At 41.8% G+C, this 17,036-nt stretch overlaps 1 protein-coding gene across 7 annotated transcripts in view; it reads right to left on the minus strand.

The window, feature by feature from the left end:
* Window positions 1–2,206: 2,206 nt before the first annotated feature.
* The window catches only part of LOC120066465 (neuronal cell adhesion molecule-like), a 108,376-nt gene continuing 93,546 nt past the window's right edge, over window positions 2,207–17,036 (minus strand). For 3 of the 7 annotated variants that reach the window (XM_039017856.1, XM_039017853.1, XM_039017854.1), the window contains 8 exons: window positions 16,063–16,239; window positions 15,505–15,543; window positions 14,498–14,563; window positions 13,689–13,817; window positions 10,983–11,147; window positions 9,822–9,953; window positions 9,556–9,634; window positions 2,207–4,940 (listed from right to left, as the gene is read on the minus strand). In XM_039017856.1, the coding sequence (XP_038873784.1) occupies window positions 4,718–4,940; window positions 9,556–9,634; window positions 9,822–9,953; window positions 10,983–11,147; window positions 13,689–13,817; window positions 14,498–14,563; window positions 15,505–15,543; window positions 16,063–16,239 (1,010 nt within the window). In that variant the 3' untranslated portion in view covers window positions 2,207–4,717. The remainder of the gene's footprint in view (window positions 4,941–9,555; window positions 9,635–9,821; window positions 9,954–10,982; window positions 11,148–13,688; window positions 13,818–14,497; window positions 14,564–15,504; window positions 15,544–16,062; window positions 16,240–17,036) is intronic. The other 4 variants (XM_039017859.1, XM_039017858.1, XR_005478773.1 and 1 more) reach the window with 3 other exon arrangements.

Below are 17,036 nucleotides of genomic sequence, written 5' to 3' on the forward strand. Positions count from 1 at the left end.
CTCTCTGTCTGTGTGTGATTCTCTATCTCTGTCTGTGTGACTCTATCTCCCTCACTCCCTGTCTTTGTGTGACTCTCCATCTATCTATCTATCTATCTATCTATCTATCTATCTATCTATCTATCTATCTATCTATCTATCTATCTATCTATCTATCTATCTATCTATCTATCTATCTATCTCTCTTTCTCTCTCTCTCTGTGACTCTCTATCCATCTCTCTCTCTCTGTGTGTGACTCTCTATCTCCCTCTCTCCCTCCAGTTTACAGTGAGGCAAGCAGCAGACTTCTTAAGACTCAGCAGCCGACTTAATACTTTTACTGCCTTGCCTGGCTCACAGCATGTTATTGGTGTGTTTTAGGAGGGACTCCTCCTCCTACCTTTTCCTGTCAGGGAGAGTCCGGTTCTGGGCCCTGAGGGGGCTTGTAAACTGACGTGTGTTTTCATTTCACCCAAGTTCCCTCGGGAAGTCTTTCATCGCTAAAAATATCCCAGGTATAAGCATCCCAATGTGTTTAGCATTCTTGTCATGACAAAATATAGCCACTCACCAACACACTCACACACACCTTACCTCCCAGCTCTGTGAAGGTGTGAAAACATCGTCCTCTTCATTGATGCTTATTCCCATTGCCAATGACTTGGTCTGTAGTGGAGCGAACCACACTGCTGCTATGAGACATTATCATGGTTAAATCAATCATGAGACGCCAGCAAAAACTGGCTTTCCGTTTATCTGGCTTCCGTTTATCTGGCTTCCGTTTATCTGGCTTTCGTTTATCTGGCTTTCGTTTATCTGGCTTTCGTTTATCTGGCTTTCGTTTATCTGACTTTCGTTTATCTGACTTTCGTTTATCTGACTTTCGTTTATCTGACTTTCATTTATCTGACTTTCATTTATCTGACTTTCATTTATCTGACTTTCATTTATCTGACTTTCATTTATCTGACTTTCATTTATCTGACTTTCATTTATCTGACTTTCATTTATCTGACTTTCATTTATCTGACTTCCATTTATCTGACTTCCATTTATTTGGCTTCCATTTATCTGACTTCCATTTATCTGCATGTCCAGCCCTTATATTTAGACTCACAATGAAGTGGTTTAACATTGTATTTTCAGGCCAACCATGGCTACAAGTAAAACACAAAACAAGTAGAACACAAAACAAGTAGAACACAAAACAAGTAGAACACAAAACAATTAGAACACAAAACAATTAGACCACAAAACAAGTAGAACACAAAACAATTAGAACACAAAACAATTAGAACACAAAACAAGTCAAACACAAAACAATTAGAACACAAAACAATTAGAACACAAAACAATTAGAACACAAAACAATTAGACCACAAAACAAGTAGAACACAAAACAATTAGAACACAAAACAATTAGAACACAAAACAAGTAGAACACAAAACAATTAGAACACAAAACAATTAGAACACAAAACAAGTCAAACACAAAACAATTAAAACACAAAACAATTTGAACCCAAATCAATTTGACATAAACAGTTGCATTCAGGAGTTTTGACAAATGTCAATAAAAAATAAGGTCCACCAAAGCAAAAACCTGATCAAAATGAATTGATATGAATGCTGTAAGTACAGAAATGGTTTGCTCAGTGGGAAATTAATATCCAACTAGTCAGTGACAACTGTGTGGAGTTTGTGACAGTAACTATGTGAGTTTATTACAGTATTATTGACACTATGTCCTGGGATTTCCTATGTTGTTCTGTTGAAGAACCCCGTACCTTCTAATGACTGTAGTGTGGCCTGTGAGTATCATAGATAAAAAGTCTCAGTTTTTCATAGATAGCTTTTAGTTTGTAGCTCAAACCATTCGACTCTACAGATGTTTTTGTATAAAAGACCCGTCCCCGGGTCCTTTCGGGATCTGCCCTTGTCTCAATCACCGTTCTAGCTCAGCTCCCGTTAATCACACAGACTAATGATTGGTATCTGTTGATACAGAAGACTAATACAACGGTACAACCCAGAAGTCTGTAACTCAACGTCCAAAATGGGACTCGTTGGGTTAATATTTAGGGGACCATTTTGTAGCTCTTGCTGTATAATTTCCTTCCTCAGACACGTTACCTTGGTCCTATCAGAGAACTCTCAACGCTCCGTTTGCTTGCAGGACATCAGAACAGTCAGAATGAAGCTTTACAGTAAAAGATAGAACGGACATCAAAGCAGATCATTAGATTTTATTCATTCATTATATTTCCACTTCATTCTTGCACTAAAAGTGGAGAAACTTAAATATAAATGAAAAGAGACATAAATTGTTAGTAAAAACCTTGAAACTGTTTTTGAATAAGAATACAACCGTTTTGCAATACTGTCACAAAGTGGATGAGTTTGGTAGACTTTGTGCTTGAATAACCCACATAAAGCAGAATACCACAATGTTATAGTACATTATAGTACTTATCTAACACTCCAAAGTACATTAAATCTCAAAGTTTACTGAGTACTGTATGGTTTCATTTAATACAGAGAAGTGACATTTCAGAAACACACAACTATATTGCTGACAAATGAAAAAAAACTCCAATCTGAACTCATGGGCAACATCTTGTCCTGTTAGTTACAATAATGTACAATGTTCACAGCTAAGAAAAAAGAAATAAAAACAAAAAAAGACATATATATATATATAGTAGCCTATATTGAACACAGCTCTCTCAAACTATTTCATGCACAGTTCTTCCTTTCAGGTTGTCATCGAATTTTGTAATTTAGGTGAACCATCCCTTTAAGCTCTTCTAGCTGTGTTTCTCTGTACATTCAAAATGATATATTTACAAATTCAACAAATAATTGACATTTCTGTAAAAAAAAACTAAAAAACAACAACGTAAAACTTGATGCAAGTTAAGAAAAGAAAATAGCTTGCGAACCCTTGTCACCTCAAAGGCCCTCAAATGTACTTCATACGAGTGAGCACCTCTTTCCTAGCATGACCAATATCCCCTCAACAACAGCACACACACACACACACGTGCACACACGCACCACAGAATTACAAACACTTCATAGATGACCAGAACCTTTGAAAACAACAAGGAATTTTAAACATAAAATGCATTTGCTGTGTCTAATATGGCTGCCCTATGCCACTTGATGGAAGGAAAATAAATCCCATATCTGAGAAAAAACACTGGAAAGCGTTTTAAAATATGACTATATGAAGTATTCCTTCCTTTATGATGTCCTCCATCGTTTCATCCCTCCCTACTGAACTCATGCCCCCAAGAGTGTGACTCCACAGTCCTCTGGCTTTGTGCCCGTTGCACTCACTGAACTCTGGGTAAAACAGTATTTTTTTAAATGAATCTAGACTGAACTGAATCAGAGTTCTGAGGCACACTACTGCTGAAGGCCACCCATGAAGCACCACAAATGAACATGACATTTTGAAAAGCAAAAAAAACGCTGCCGTTGGATGCCAGTACATGCCCTTGGGGTCTGACAAGAAGAGCCATAAGGTCACCGTCAGGTGAGATCATGTGAGTTGCAACCACAGGAAATGAGGTCACATGCAGGTCAAAGGTCATGAGGATGACGTCATGAGGGCGTGTATAACATCAGCATTTGCTTTCGCAGCAAAATAATAATACATTTAGGACAAAATCCTGCACTGTAAATTCAACCTTTACCTTTGTTACTGTAAATTCAACATTTACCGTTGTTACTGTAAATTCAACCTTTACCTTTGTTACTGTAAATTCAACATTTACCTTTGCTACTGTAAATTCAACCTTTACCTTTGTTACTGTAAATTCAACCTTTACCTTTGTTACTGTAAATTCAACCTTTACCTTTGTTACTGTAAATTCAACCTTTCACTATGTGACTGTTAATTCAACCTTTACCTTTGTTACTGTAAATTCAACCTTTACCTTTGTTACTATAAATTCAACCTTTACCTTTGTTACTGTAAATTCAACCTTTACCTTTGTTACTGTAAATTCAACCTTTACCTTTGTTACTGTAAATTCAACCTTTCACTATGTGATTGTTAATTCAACCTTTCTGCAACAACAACTGTATAAACTGTACAAACTGCCCGTCTTGCAAAAATACATAGAATAATAGCCATACATTTAGTAACTCATTTCACCACTAGGTCCACAAAGACATTGATGCCTCTTTATCGTGGCCCTGAGGGACAAAAAGTACCTTTAACATACACAATAATATCAAGATAACGCTTTGACTGGAAAAACAATATGGTAAATAATACAAATGTGAACCGCATAGTAGTCCAAGATAGACAATATCTTCCGTGTAATATACTAATTAGTGTTAATCTCAATATGTTAATATATGGATGTACATCATTTCAGGATTTCCATGCACTGTATAAGAATCGTAGTCCTCCAGGAGTATCTAGTATCTCCAATGTGTATCTTATGTATCTGTGACAGCAGGGTGGTTCTCATTGGTAGTTCTGGGTGCAGATGGGTGGGGCATGTAATGATGATGATGATAAGCCACACAATGATGTGATTGCCCTGTGATATGGGGGATGGAACAGTCACCGCAGTGTCTCCTATTGGCTGGGAGGATAAACGTCTAATTAGCTACGCAAAGAATATATAAGAATCTGCAACGCTGCCTAGTGGCCTGGCTACACAAAAAAGTTGCATATACTGTAGCGCCACCTAGTGGCCTGGCTGACCAGTTGACTGGCTACACAAAGGAGTTCATAGCGGTTGTATTAACTGGGGATGGGGCCTCAGCAGTTTCCCTGATGGAGCTCGTTCCGCTGTACTGCCCAATAAAAGACCCATCCTCGTTGAACTGTCCGTCTCCACCTCCATAGTCAACTAAACTGTCGTCACTGCTGTCCCTGTGCACCGTCCCGTTAGAAGGTGTGCGGCTCCCTTTTAACGGCTTATGGTCCTCAGTGTCACTAGGAGAAAAGGACATGCAGGTGTTATGATGACATGAGAATGTAAACAAGGAGGTTAGTGCATGGCCTTTTTTTTTAGATGGAGCGTTGAAGGGCCGCCAATTAATTTTACTTTGATTTCCCAGGTCAAATTACCTTTGGTAGTTTTGTAATTTCCTTATTAATATGGAAAGTATGGCCTGATCCATTGATCTATCCCATCAGTCTACAATTTTAGTTACTTATGATAATATTGTATAAATACTTAAATATTTACTCAAATAGTACTACATCTGATAGTCATTAACATTTCTGTCCACTGCAGCGGATTCATTTTCTGTAGCAGAATTTACTTTGCCCCAAGTCTAAAAAAAAATTGAGACATGATCGATTAGTTGGTTCCATCACGCAACAGGGGAATTCAAGCAAAATCATACCTGTTCTGAATTCCTCATGAAAGCATAACATGAGGTGGAAAATAATCATATGTGCTGTGATGCTAGACATAAACTTTTCTCACCAACAAAGGTTGCAATGAAAAACAGAAAATCCAAGGCAATGATATAAATAAACAAATATGAAAAGCACATTTTCAGCCAAATGACTCAAAGCAAAAAAATACAAATTATCACAATTTTGCAAACAAATGAAGAAACGGCAAATAACACTTTTTTTGTTGTTGCATTAGTTAGACAACATTGAAATCGTTGTGAGGTTATGATTCATGACAGTGAATAGCAGGTGAACGCTCCTTCATAAAGCTTTAATAATGATTATTAATAATTTACTACATGTGTTATTACCATTCATAACAGGTTATGTCAGCTTATATCACATTGCATAAAAATGACTAGCGGAACCAGGATGCGATCAAAATCACTGCATATGGCACCAAAAAATTATCCTATGATATGTTATGACATCACTATGTCGGCTTTATGACAGCTCATAACCGTTTAGAAGACACATAAGGACAGTGGTGTAATCCTGGGATGGATTTTACAACAGGCCTTTTTCTCCAAGTGGCTTTAGTTACTGTTTATCTAACAGATATCACAGTATGGCAGCTCTTTGGTTCCTCCTCTGACACCAGTCTAGCAGTACCCTTCCTTACCTTGCCTGACACCTAGCAGTACCCTTCCTTACCTTGCCTGACACCTAGCAGCACCCTTCCTTACCTTGCCTGACACCTAGCAGTACCCTTCCTTACCTTGCCTGACACCTAGCAGTACCCTTCCTTAACTTGCCTGACACCTAGCAGTACCCTTCCTTACCTTGCCCCACACCAAGCAGTACCCTTCCTTACCTTGCCTGACACCTAGCAGTACCCTTCCTTACCTTGCCTGACACCTAGCAGTACCCTTCCTTACCTTGCCTGACACCTAGCAGTACCCTTCCTTACCTTGCCTGACACCAAGCAGTACCCTTCCTTACCTTGCCTGACACCTAGCAGTACCCTTCCTTACCTTGCCCCACACCAAGCAGTACCCTTCCTTACCTTGCCTGACACCTAGCAGTACCCTTCCTTACCTTGCCTGACACCTAGCAGTACCCTTCCTTACCTTGCCTGACACCAAGCAGTACCCTTCCTTACCTTGCCTGACACCTAGCAGTACCCTTCCTTACCTTGCCTGACACCAAGCAGTACCCTTCCTTAACTTGCCTGACACCTAGCAGTACCCTTCCTTAACTTGCCTGACACCAAGCAGTACCCTTCCTTACCTTGCCCCACACCAAGCAGTACCCTTCCTTACCTTGCCTGACACCTAGCAGTACCCTTCCTTACCTTGCCTGACACCTAGCAGTACCCTTCCTTACCTTGCCTGACACCAAGCAGTACCCTTCCTTACCTTGCCTGACACCTAGCAGTACCCTTCCTTACCTTGCCTGACACCAAGCAGTACCCTTCCTTACCTTGCCTGACACCTAGCAGTACCCTTCCTTACCTTGCCTGACACCAAGCAGTACCCTTCCTTAACTTGCCTGACACCAAGCAGTACCCTTCCTTAACTTGCCTGACACCTAGCAGTACCCTTCCTTAACTTGCCTGACACCTAGCAGTACCCTTCCTTACCTTGCCTGACACCAAGCAGTACCCTTCCTTAACTTGCCTGACACCTAGCAGTACCCTTCCTTAACTTGCCTGACACCTAGCAGTACCCTTCCTTAACTTGCCTGACACCAAGCAGTACCCTTCCTTAACTTGCCTGACACCTAGCAGTACCCTTCCTTAACTTGCCTGACACCTAGCAGTACCCTTCCTTACCTTGCCTGACACCCACATCCCCCTATACACAGAGTGCAGGAAGAGCACATAGAATGATCAGATGATCAGAGAGTGAGCGATACATAACCACTTACTCCTCATCAACACGCACACACTGTACATATGCACACACACACACACACACACACACACACACACACACACACACACACACACACACACACACACACACACACACACACACACACACACACACACACACACACACACACACAGTACATATGCACACACACCCACACACACACACAGTACATATGCACACACACCCACACACACACACACACACACACACACCCACACCCACACCCACACCCACACACACACACACGCACACACTGTACATATGCACACACACACACACGCACGCACACACACACACACCCATCAGTGTTTTATCTGTGTTTTACTGTGCCCTTTTATGTCTAAGCATAAGGCAGCCACTAACATAGCAGTATGTATCTTTCTTTAACAATATGCACTTTAAGATTATTTTATGTAATGAAAAGAGCTATACAAGTTAAATAAATGTGAAATAATAACATCTCATTTCACCTGTAAGTGTAGACGCTGGTGCTCAATGTCAACAGTTACATCACAGTTACAGTACAGGACTTACTGCAGTCACACCAGAACAGTTCAGTAGAGTTAGGTGGTTATGTCTCTATTGACATAAAGCTCCAGTCCACCTTGGTTGGAATAATGGCATCGATGGAAAGTATGATATCTCTTCACAAAGGCACTCTATATCATACATTTAGCCTTGTGATATTTTGTCTAATACTTGTTATTTGAACAATATAAACTCTGTTATATTGTCTATTATTTTCTTATTTGAATGGACAGATTAGGGTTTCTCTCATGTTAGGATCACAAACTAGATAGAGTTATGATGTGGACAGAATAACAATAGCATTTTGCCTTGTATAAACTTGAAATAGCATCCTTTTAGCCCTGGAATTGAGAGTACTCTCAGTGCTGGCCATGTCCCTCCAACATGCTGATACAGTAGCTTCATACTGGATAACATATACTGTACATATCTAGGATTTCATCCAATACATTATTGCCAACAGTAAGTTTCATATAAGATCTTCACCACATCACGCACATCAGACAACATTATATATCCATAATCTATAGATGTATGTATCACAGCATATCATGTATATTATATAACATATTTATGTTTAAATATATGATACAAAAAGTAATAATATCAAATACAAAAGCAAAACTAATCATATAAAATTGGGGATAAAGCTGGACCAGTACAAAATAATGTTTCCAAAACGCTATACATAAATACAGTGCTTCACCGTTCTTCATATTTGCATGCATGGTTGTAAAAGCAAGCAGTCTAAAAACATTCTTAGAGGATGCTAGTGCAAGCATATCTAGATTACTGCAGATAGAGCTAATATGGACTGGGATGAGTGCCCTCACTGTATGCTTATGTATGCAAACATGAATTTACTAAGCATGTATATCATATAATACAATAGCTATATTTATACGCATAATGTATTCATTACAAGGGATTCATTTGGTTAGAAATGAGAAATGAGTGGGGCAGGTACAGTATCTATGCATGCCAGTTTGGGATGCTGTAACTGAGTACTGCACGTTTTCCTGACAGTCCTTGGGAAAGTTTTTAAAAGCTTGAAAATCCACTAAAACTTAGACCTGAATTATATTGTATATCCTGTTTCTCGAACGACGCAACACAGTCAAACACACTACAATATCAATCTGTTGGGGGGGCACACAAGCCACCAACACACTAAGCAGAGGAGAATCCAATCCCCGTCCCTTGACCTCGTCCCCGTCCCCGTACTCGCCCCTGTCCCTGAACCCGTCACTGACCCCACTTCTAACCCTGACCTCCCCCCGACCCCCTGTCCCCCGTCCCCATCTCTGACCCCGTCCCTATCTCTGACCCCGTCCCTATCTCTGACCCCGTCCCTATCTCTGACCCCGTCCCCATCTCTGACCCCGTCCCTATCTCTGACCCCGTCCCTATCTCTGACCCCATCCCAACTTCCTCCCTTAGAACAGGCTTGTGCTTTACTGTGTAGCGCCAAAGAGCTGCACTGACAGAATCCTTGTTGGAACGATGCTGGTCCTGGAGGGGGGGTCTGAGGCCCAGCAGCTGGAGGTCAGCTGTAAGGAGGGGGGTCTGAGGCCCAGCAGCTGGAGGTCAGCTGTAAGGAGGGGGGGCGGGGCAGAGCTCCTGCCCAGCTGAGAGGAACCAGGTCAGGGGAGGGAGCGGGGCCTTGGTGGGGTGGTTGGCTTGGGGCAGGTGTAGGATCTTGGCCCACGGGCTCCAGAGGACAGATTCACGTTTCTCACCTGTATTCCCCAAAAGTACAGTCATCCTCTTTCATGGGCTGGAACTCTGGGTCTGTGTGAGCGTCCTCCTTTTCCTTCACTAGGGACAGAGATTGAGCAAATGGGTCTGTTACTATGACCTGAGCTAGGTGATGGATGTGGAGACGGAAGTGAGTGTGTTTGTGTGTGCATGTCTGTGCACATGCGTGTCTGCGTAGACATGTGTGTGTGTGTGTGAACGTCTGCGCACTTGTGTGTCTGTGTATACGTGTGTGTGTGTCACCCACCTGGGTATTTGCCTCCCTTGTTCCTCTTAATGAAGCAGATGATGAGGAGGACGAGGATGAGGAGAGCGATGGCACACATCAGGCCGATGAACCAGCCCTGAGTAGCGATGTCAGCCTGTCTGGATGGCATAGCTGGTCAGGCACCGAGGGGAGGAAGAGAAGTGAAAACTGTTAATGACAGGCCTGCTTGCTTTAATTAAGGAAGGTAACCTTGTTCCTATACTGTAATATAATGACAATGTAATGGACAATAAATGAATTCTCATTATTATCACACATCCACTATTGTAATCACAGTTCCTAAAGTAGATATTGACCATCAAAACATAAGTACATGATAGTATGAAAATAGGATTCCAAAGAACCCCTTGTGAGCAATACAATTTTTGAACATATAGTTTGGAAATTGTTACATAGTGTTACTGTAACAGACAGTAGTGATGTTATGTTAGTGATGTTATTGTTTTTGTTGTTGTTGATAGTAGTTATGATAGTGATGTTATGTAAAACATCTCAGCTGTGGAAGTTAAAGAAGGCACATTAATACAGAGAGTGATTATGATGGTTAACAGCTCGACTTCGTCAGTAGGTGAGGCAAACAACTTTCTCAAGTCTTCTAGCACTCTTTGTTCCTCTCAATCACACACACACACACACACACACACACACACACACACACACACACACACACACACACACACACACACACACACACACACACACACACACACACACACACACACACACACACACACACACACACACACACAGAGAGACAAGTTAAGTTAAGCACAGAAGGACAGTCAGGTGGATTATATCCGTCTGCTACATTAGGTGAATGATATGATCAATAAGGAGATGGTCTTACAGGACGTCTCTCCAGGAAAACAACACAGACAGGATGACATCATGCAGGTCAGAAATCGACCCAGTCTATATCTCTACTGAACATGCCTAACGTACGTTTCCATTAGAATGACCACGACAACAGATATACTGTTAATGAACTGGATCGTTTACCTACTGAATAGGTGCCTAAGCAGTAGAGAATTACACAGCTAGCATACCAAACACGTTTCTCAATCTCTACAACAACACAGGGCAAGGCAAGGCGAGGCCGGGCGGCGCCGGTGACGACCAGCCAATCGCGTGCTGCCTCACCTGGAACGGTCACCAAAAGCTCCTCTGATTGGTGGAGCACCGCTTGGTCGTCGTGACCCTTGGCAACCACGCGTACCCTATAGGACAGGCCCTCCTTTAAGCCCTTCAGCACATAGGCCTGAGATCCATTTACATACTCTTTCTGCCACTCCTCTTCACCGAGAGCTGCAGGAAGAAAGGCGCTTTCAAAGATGTTTGTCTGTCCGGTGCACATTTTAGGACATCCATCAGTCAGAATGTACGGTGCGCATATTAGGACTACCGTACTTAGTTAGACTAACATTGTTGATGTCCTAATATGTCCACCGTACACCTGACATTGTAACAACGTTGGGATGGGCTATGGAGTTTCATGCAGGGATGGTTTTATCTTGTGTCATGAACTGGCATCTATCATATCAATATTATATATCACTAATTGTGTATATGGGTCTTTCTATAAACTAGGGAACCAGTGAGTATTTCCTACACAGAACAAGTTGTTACAGCTGCTGACAAGTCATTGATAATAATCTGCCATGTCATTACGTTAAGATATAAGGGGGGGATCATAGCTATATTTAATATAATTCACGAGTTGATTTAAAACCTGTTTAACCCTTTATCATGGTTGGTGTCTTGAATGATTTGTTCAAAATCATGTGACATTACTTTTCTGTCCTTACATTTATGGCAGTGTAAGTTGTCGTTATATCATATATTAAGCATTAATCAGTTAAATTAAACATTGAACTTGAACTCTGTGAGAATCCTGGATCTAGCTGTCTGACAATTTTTTTGTATAGAGATCTCAGAAATGCTGTGTAACTAGGTAACATTTAGTTTCTTCTTATGTTACAGTGTGAAAATAGTTTTCATCGGCACACAAATCCAAAATAATACATGCGATTGCAAAATCGAATGCTTCAACCAAAAGAGTCACCTTACCTTGATACTTAAAACCTACATCGATACTGTCATTACCGTGGTTCTTCAGTAATTATGCATAATACTTTGTTGGATGCGCATTTGCTGTCCAACTAATTATTTACGCCGTGTTATTTTCACACATCATCATCTAATCCAGGAAGGAATTTTCCGACAGACAGTCAAGTGAAGAACAGCTGTTGTGATAGTGAATGTGACACAACAACAGTGCTGGAAAAAAGGAATGTCCAGAATATTTTGGTGTCTCATTGGTTACACTGGTGAAGACCGCTGTACCTGGATCCACATTGGATCTAATAACCTTAGAGAATTGATGTTAATTATCTGTTGTTGTCTGCTTGATTTACAGCAGGGTCTCCTTAGATTTAACAGAGAAAGCATCAAGTTCATGTGTTCATATTTTCCTATGTATTTGTGCTTCGGATTGGACACCGGAGTCTACTGTGCCCAGTTGTGTAGGATAGACTATTGCGCAACACCCAACGCTCTTCCTATGAATTATTCTGGCTATAATGACAACACATTACATCGCCTAGTGGGCTTATTGACACTATGATCTGGTAATGAAATAACATGACAAAAAATATGATTTTCCATGTTACACCTGCAATTTTAAACAATACAAGGGGCTTGAAGTAGCCTACTTGAACTTGAATTTGGAGCTCAGAAATGCAAGTATTGGAATAGGCCTACCTTGAAAATGTCTTTAATTGGGTGCTTGAAAAGTCCAAGTAATTATTGTAGCCAATGTTGTATAGGTGGAGTTAAGGGCAATTTGCATATATTCACTTTTACTCCTCTAAATACACATGTGGAACTGCATAAAAAAATATTTTTTATTTTGATCCCAATGTCCCACATTGGTCCCATTATTTATAGAAAGACCCACGTGCATAGTATGTTATTTCATGGAATTCTACAAATGAAGTATGATTCTAAAAACTCATTAGAGGATGTGTCTCAGTGAGGAATTGTGTTATTCCACTAAATCAGATTACTCTAATATGCTATTTCAACCGGCACTTTTACTACATTATCATCCCCATTACATGGTACAAATGCATTTGAGTATTTGAATTCAGTTTTTCTAAATATTTATACTACAAACACAATTACTTTAGGTGTGTGTTTTTACCCTCGGTGTAGGTCAACAAAACAACTACAGACCATATGAGAGTTCAATCCATATGGGATATAAAAAATATCCTTTTAGACCCCGGATGGGCAACTCCAGTCCTCGGGGGTCTGATTAGGGTCACACTTTTGTCCCAGCCCCAGCTAACACACCTGACTCCAATAATCTACTAATCATGATATTCAGTTTAGTAAGTAATTAGTTCAATCAGCTGTGTTTGCAAGGAATCGGGACAGAGTGTGACAGCACTTCGGCCCCTGAGGACTGGAGTCGCACATCCTTGTTTTAGACTCTTTCTGCTGCTGTTTCCTGTTTATTATTAGATTTGTGTCGGGGCAGTTTGAAGGCAGTATATCAAAGATGATTTTTTAATCAGACTAGATAATTTATCCTATCTGTGCTAGACATACAGTACAGTTCAAAAGTTTGACACACCTACTCATTCGAGGGTTTTTCTTTACAATGTAGAAAATAGCAAAAATAAAGAAAAACCCTTGAATGAGTAGGTGTGTCCAAACTTTTGACTGGTACTGTAACTGCCAATGTTTGCATAAACCTGCATTAGCAAATCACTGAGTAGGAGTCTCTTGTACCTATATGTTTAAGTATAACTGATGTACAGTGGATAAAATAGTTTGTCTTACTGTTGTCGTTCTTAATTATATATTCTAGATAAACATGTTTTTCCGCTCCCCAGTACTCCCAACTGATAAGCATTCCGTCCTCTCCCACGGAAGAGCTAACGTTCCTGAATGCCGGAGCCGCTGGATGCACTGAGCACAACAAGAGAAGAAGACAACCAAAAAGCTCACACTGTAGGTCAAAGGTCAATTGAAAAAATACAATTCTAATCAAACTGTTCCTGCTGAAAATACTCCTAAAATACTCCTAAAATACTCCGTAAAAATATATCAATCTGAGTCTGACTTTAAGTCTGTGCACTCACACTCAACTTGCTTAGATACTGACAAAGCCCGTAGATGACTTTGCTACAGTTTATACCAGTGGTTCCCAACCAGGTGTACGAGGCCTATCCACAGGGGGTACTTAAGAAGACTCATGAGACCATAGGCTTACTGGTAAAATACACATGAGGGGGTACTTCAGGGGTACTCCGGGCAGAGCAAAATTCAGTTGGTGGTACAATAACTAAAAAAGGTTGGGAACCACTGGTTTATACCATACAAATAACACATCATTTGCTTGTAGGCATACATTATATTGAACATCTGTCTCTATCATAGAATCTATAGGTCAAAATCAAAGCAAAATACACGTTGATTTTCCATTCCACTTTCAGTTAGGTCTACTTCTATTACATCTACAGTTGCTCCTTTCCTACAAGTACCTTACAAACGGATTCAGACAATAAAGCCTGAACATTTGTAATACATTACAAATGTAATCACTAAGACTGTAAGATGTGCATGGACAATGACTAGAGCGGCTGTACCCTTGTGGAATGGGTGGCGTGGAGGAGACCCTGCTATGGGAGGTGAGGTTTGGGTTCGGGTGTTCCCTGGAACAACACGGAGAAGAATAAGAAACACCATACCCAACACTCATCAGACACAGCAGCTTCAACCACAAGCATAGGTAAGACAGCGAGCTGGCGACAAACAGGTCCATTACCACGCATGCAGTGGAAGTGCAAGTAAACAGTCAACATGTCTGAGGATCAGTCGGAGCAGGGTTCAAACATGCACAATGTCATGCATGGGACAGCACAGCACCAGCCAGACATAGAAATACAGACATAGATCAGCAGTCACAGAGTTGCCATCACACCTTTAGAAAGTAAGATGCAACACTGAAGAGTTTTGAGTGTGCTATATGGTTAACGGTGTTACAGCAGCCAAATAAGCACCACGTCATATAATTATGTCTGTACAGATGTAGGATTTTAATTTGATCACTCTATTGTTGCTGAGAATTTCCCTGCGCCAACAGGAAATGCAGATGAGATTTGTGATTTACATAAATTCACTGAACAAATGCACTAGCACATGGTAATATTAACACATGTAGCCTGATTTTGACCAGCTAATAGCCTAAACACCGATCAAGCAACATTATGGACTAAACGTTCAAATTCTGTTGCTGCAGGATTATTTTTGTAAATGTTTTATTGTAACACTTGCTGTGACAATATAGGTCAAATTAAGATTCTACATCTGTATGTAGCTATCTTCAAGGTTTCAGCTTTGAATTCAGGTCCTGCTGGGTCGAGGGGTCAAGGGGATTGGTAGAAGCAGGAGGAGAGTCTTTCAAAGGGGAACGCAGGCTTGGACCGGTCTTTGAAGCCAAGGCAGTATGCGTTAAGCATCTCAGAGTACAGTATGAGTGCTGATCTATTCATTAAAACTGATTCTAGGTCAGTACTCTTATTCTGAGATGCTTTGTAAATATGGGCCCGGATCTGTTTGTATGAAGAGCATGCAGACTGAGAGCTACAGGTACCTCCTCCAACCTCGTCTACTGAAGGCTGATACATTAGGACTTTGAGGGAAAAGAGGGGACACAAAAGTTGATATCAAGGTCAATATGACGCCTGCATGTCCCTTTCACTAAATGTACCAGTGAGTAAGCATGAACCTGCTGTAATACAAAACTAACTGGACCAGCTCATTTCAAAGTACTGGGAAACACACTCACAGTTAGTGTTCTTACAACCATTACTACACTGAGGTTATGCCATGCTTTGACACAAAGCTGCACACTGTTTGACACACTGAAGACGATTCAACAGTAGATCTACAAGGACAACAGACTGACATTATGAACATTTAAACAGAGAAGCATGCTTCATAAGCGAGTATAAGATACACAATACACCATCTAGATGTTTGGTGTTGACCTGAACCATTCAACATGGTACATGTGTGGAATGGTATGTAACTAAGGAGGACTCCCATACCATAACCATATCAATTTACAAGATACGTCCTCTATCGCCTTTGACTACAGTCAAAGTTTGTTTTCTACTTGTGACCTTCAGTAGCGTACTTTCACACTTACCTTCGTCCATAATAGTGACGGCTTCCTCTGTAATGACGGGCCCTGCTCCCTGGCCTGTTTTGGCATTGAAATAAAACTTGTAGCGTGTGCTGTACTTGAGGTTGGGGAGCGTGACGGAGGTCTTGTTGGCCGGCAGGGCCAGCTCTTCCATCGGACCCAGCTCGTTGGAGTTATTGACTGAAGAGGTGGAGGAGGAGGTAAGGTAGAGGTGGAGGATGGGAGAGGTGGAGGAGGGGGTAAGGTAAAGGTGGAGGAGGGGAGAGGTGGAGGAGGAGGTAGAGGTGGAGGAGGGGAGAGGTGGATGAGGGGGTAAGGTAGAGGTGGAGGAGGGGAGAGGTGGAAGAGGAGGTAGAGGTGGAGGATTAGAGAGGTGGAGGAGGGGGTAAGGTAGAGGTGGAGGAGGGGAGAGGTGGAGGAGGAGGTAGAGGTGGAGGATTGGAGAGGTGGAGGAGGGGGTAAGGTAGAGGTGGAGGAGGGGAGAGGTGGAGAGGTGGAGGAGGAGGTAGAGGTGGAGGAGGGGAGAGGTGGAGGAGGAGGTAGAGGTGGAGGAGGGGAGAGATGGAGGAGGGGGTAAGGTAGAGGTGGAGGAGGGGAGAGGTGGAGGAGGAGGTAGAGGTGGAGGAGGGGATAGGTGGAGGAGGGGGTAAGGTAGAGGTGGAGGAGGGGAGAGGTGGAGGATTAGAGAGGTGGAGGAGGGGTAAGATAGAGGTGGAGGATTGGAGAGGTGGAGGAGGAGGTAAGGTAGAGGTGGAGGATTGGAGAGGTGGAGGAGGAGGTAAGGTAGAGGTGGAGGATTGGAGAGGTGGAGGAGGGGGTAAGGTAGAGGTGGAGGAGGGGAGAGGTGGAGGAGGAGGTCAGGTAGAGGTGGAGGAGGGGAGAGGTGGAGGATTAGAGAGGTGGAGGAGGGGAGAGGTGGATGAGGAGGTAAGGTAGAGGTGGAGGATTGGAGAGGTGGATGAGGAGGTAGAGGTGGA

Source organism: Salvelinus namaycush, chromosome 21 (genome assembly GCF_016432855.1).
Source record: "Salvelinus namaycush isolate Seneca chromosome 21, SaNama_1.0, whole genome shotgun sequence".
NCBI classification, from domain to species: Eukaryota; Metazoa; Chordata; class Actinopteri; order Salmoniformes; family Salmonidae; genus Salvelinus; species Salvelinus namaycush.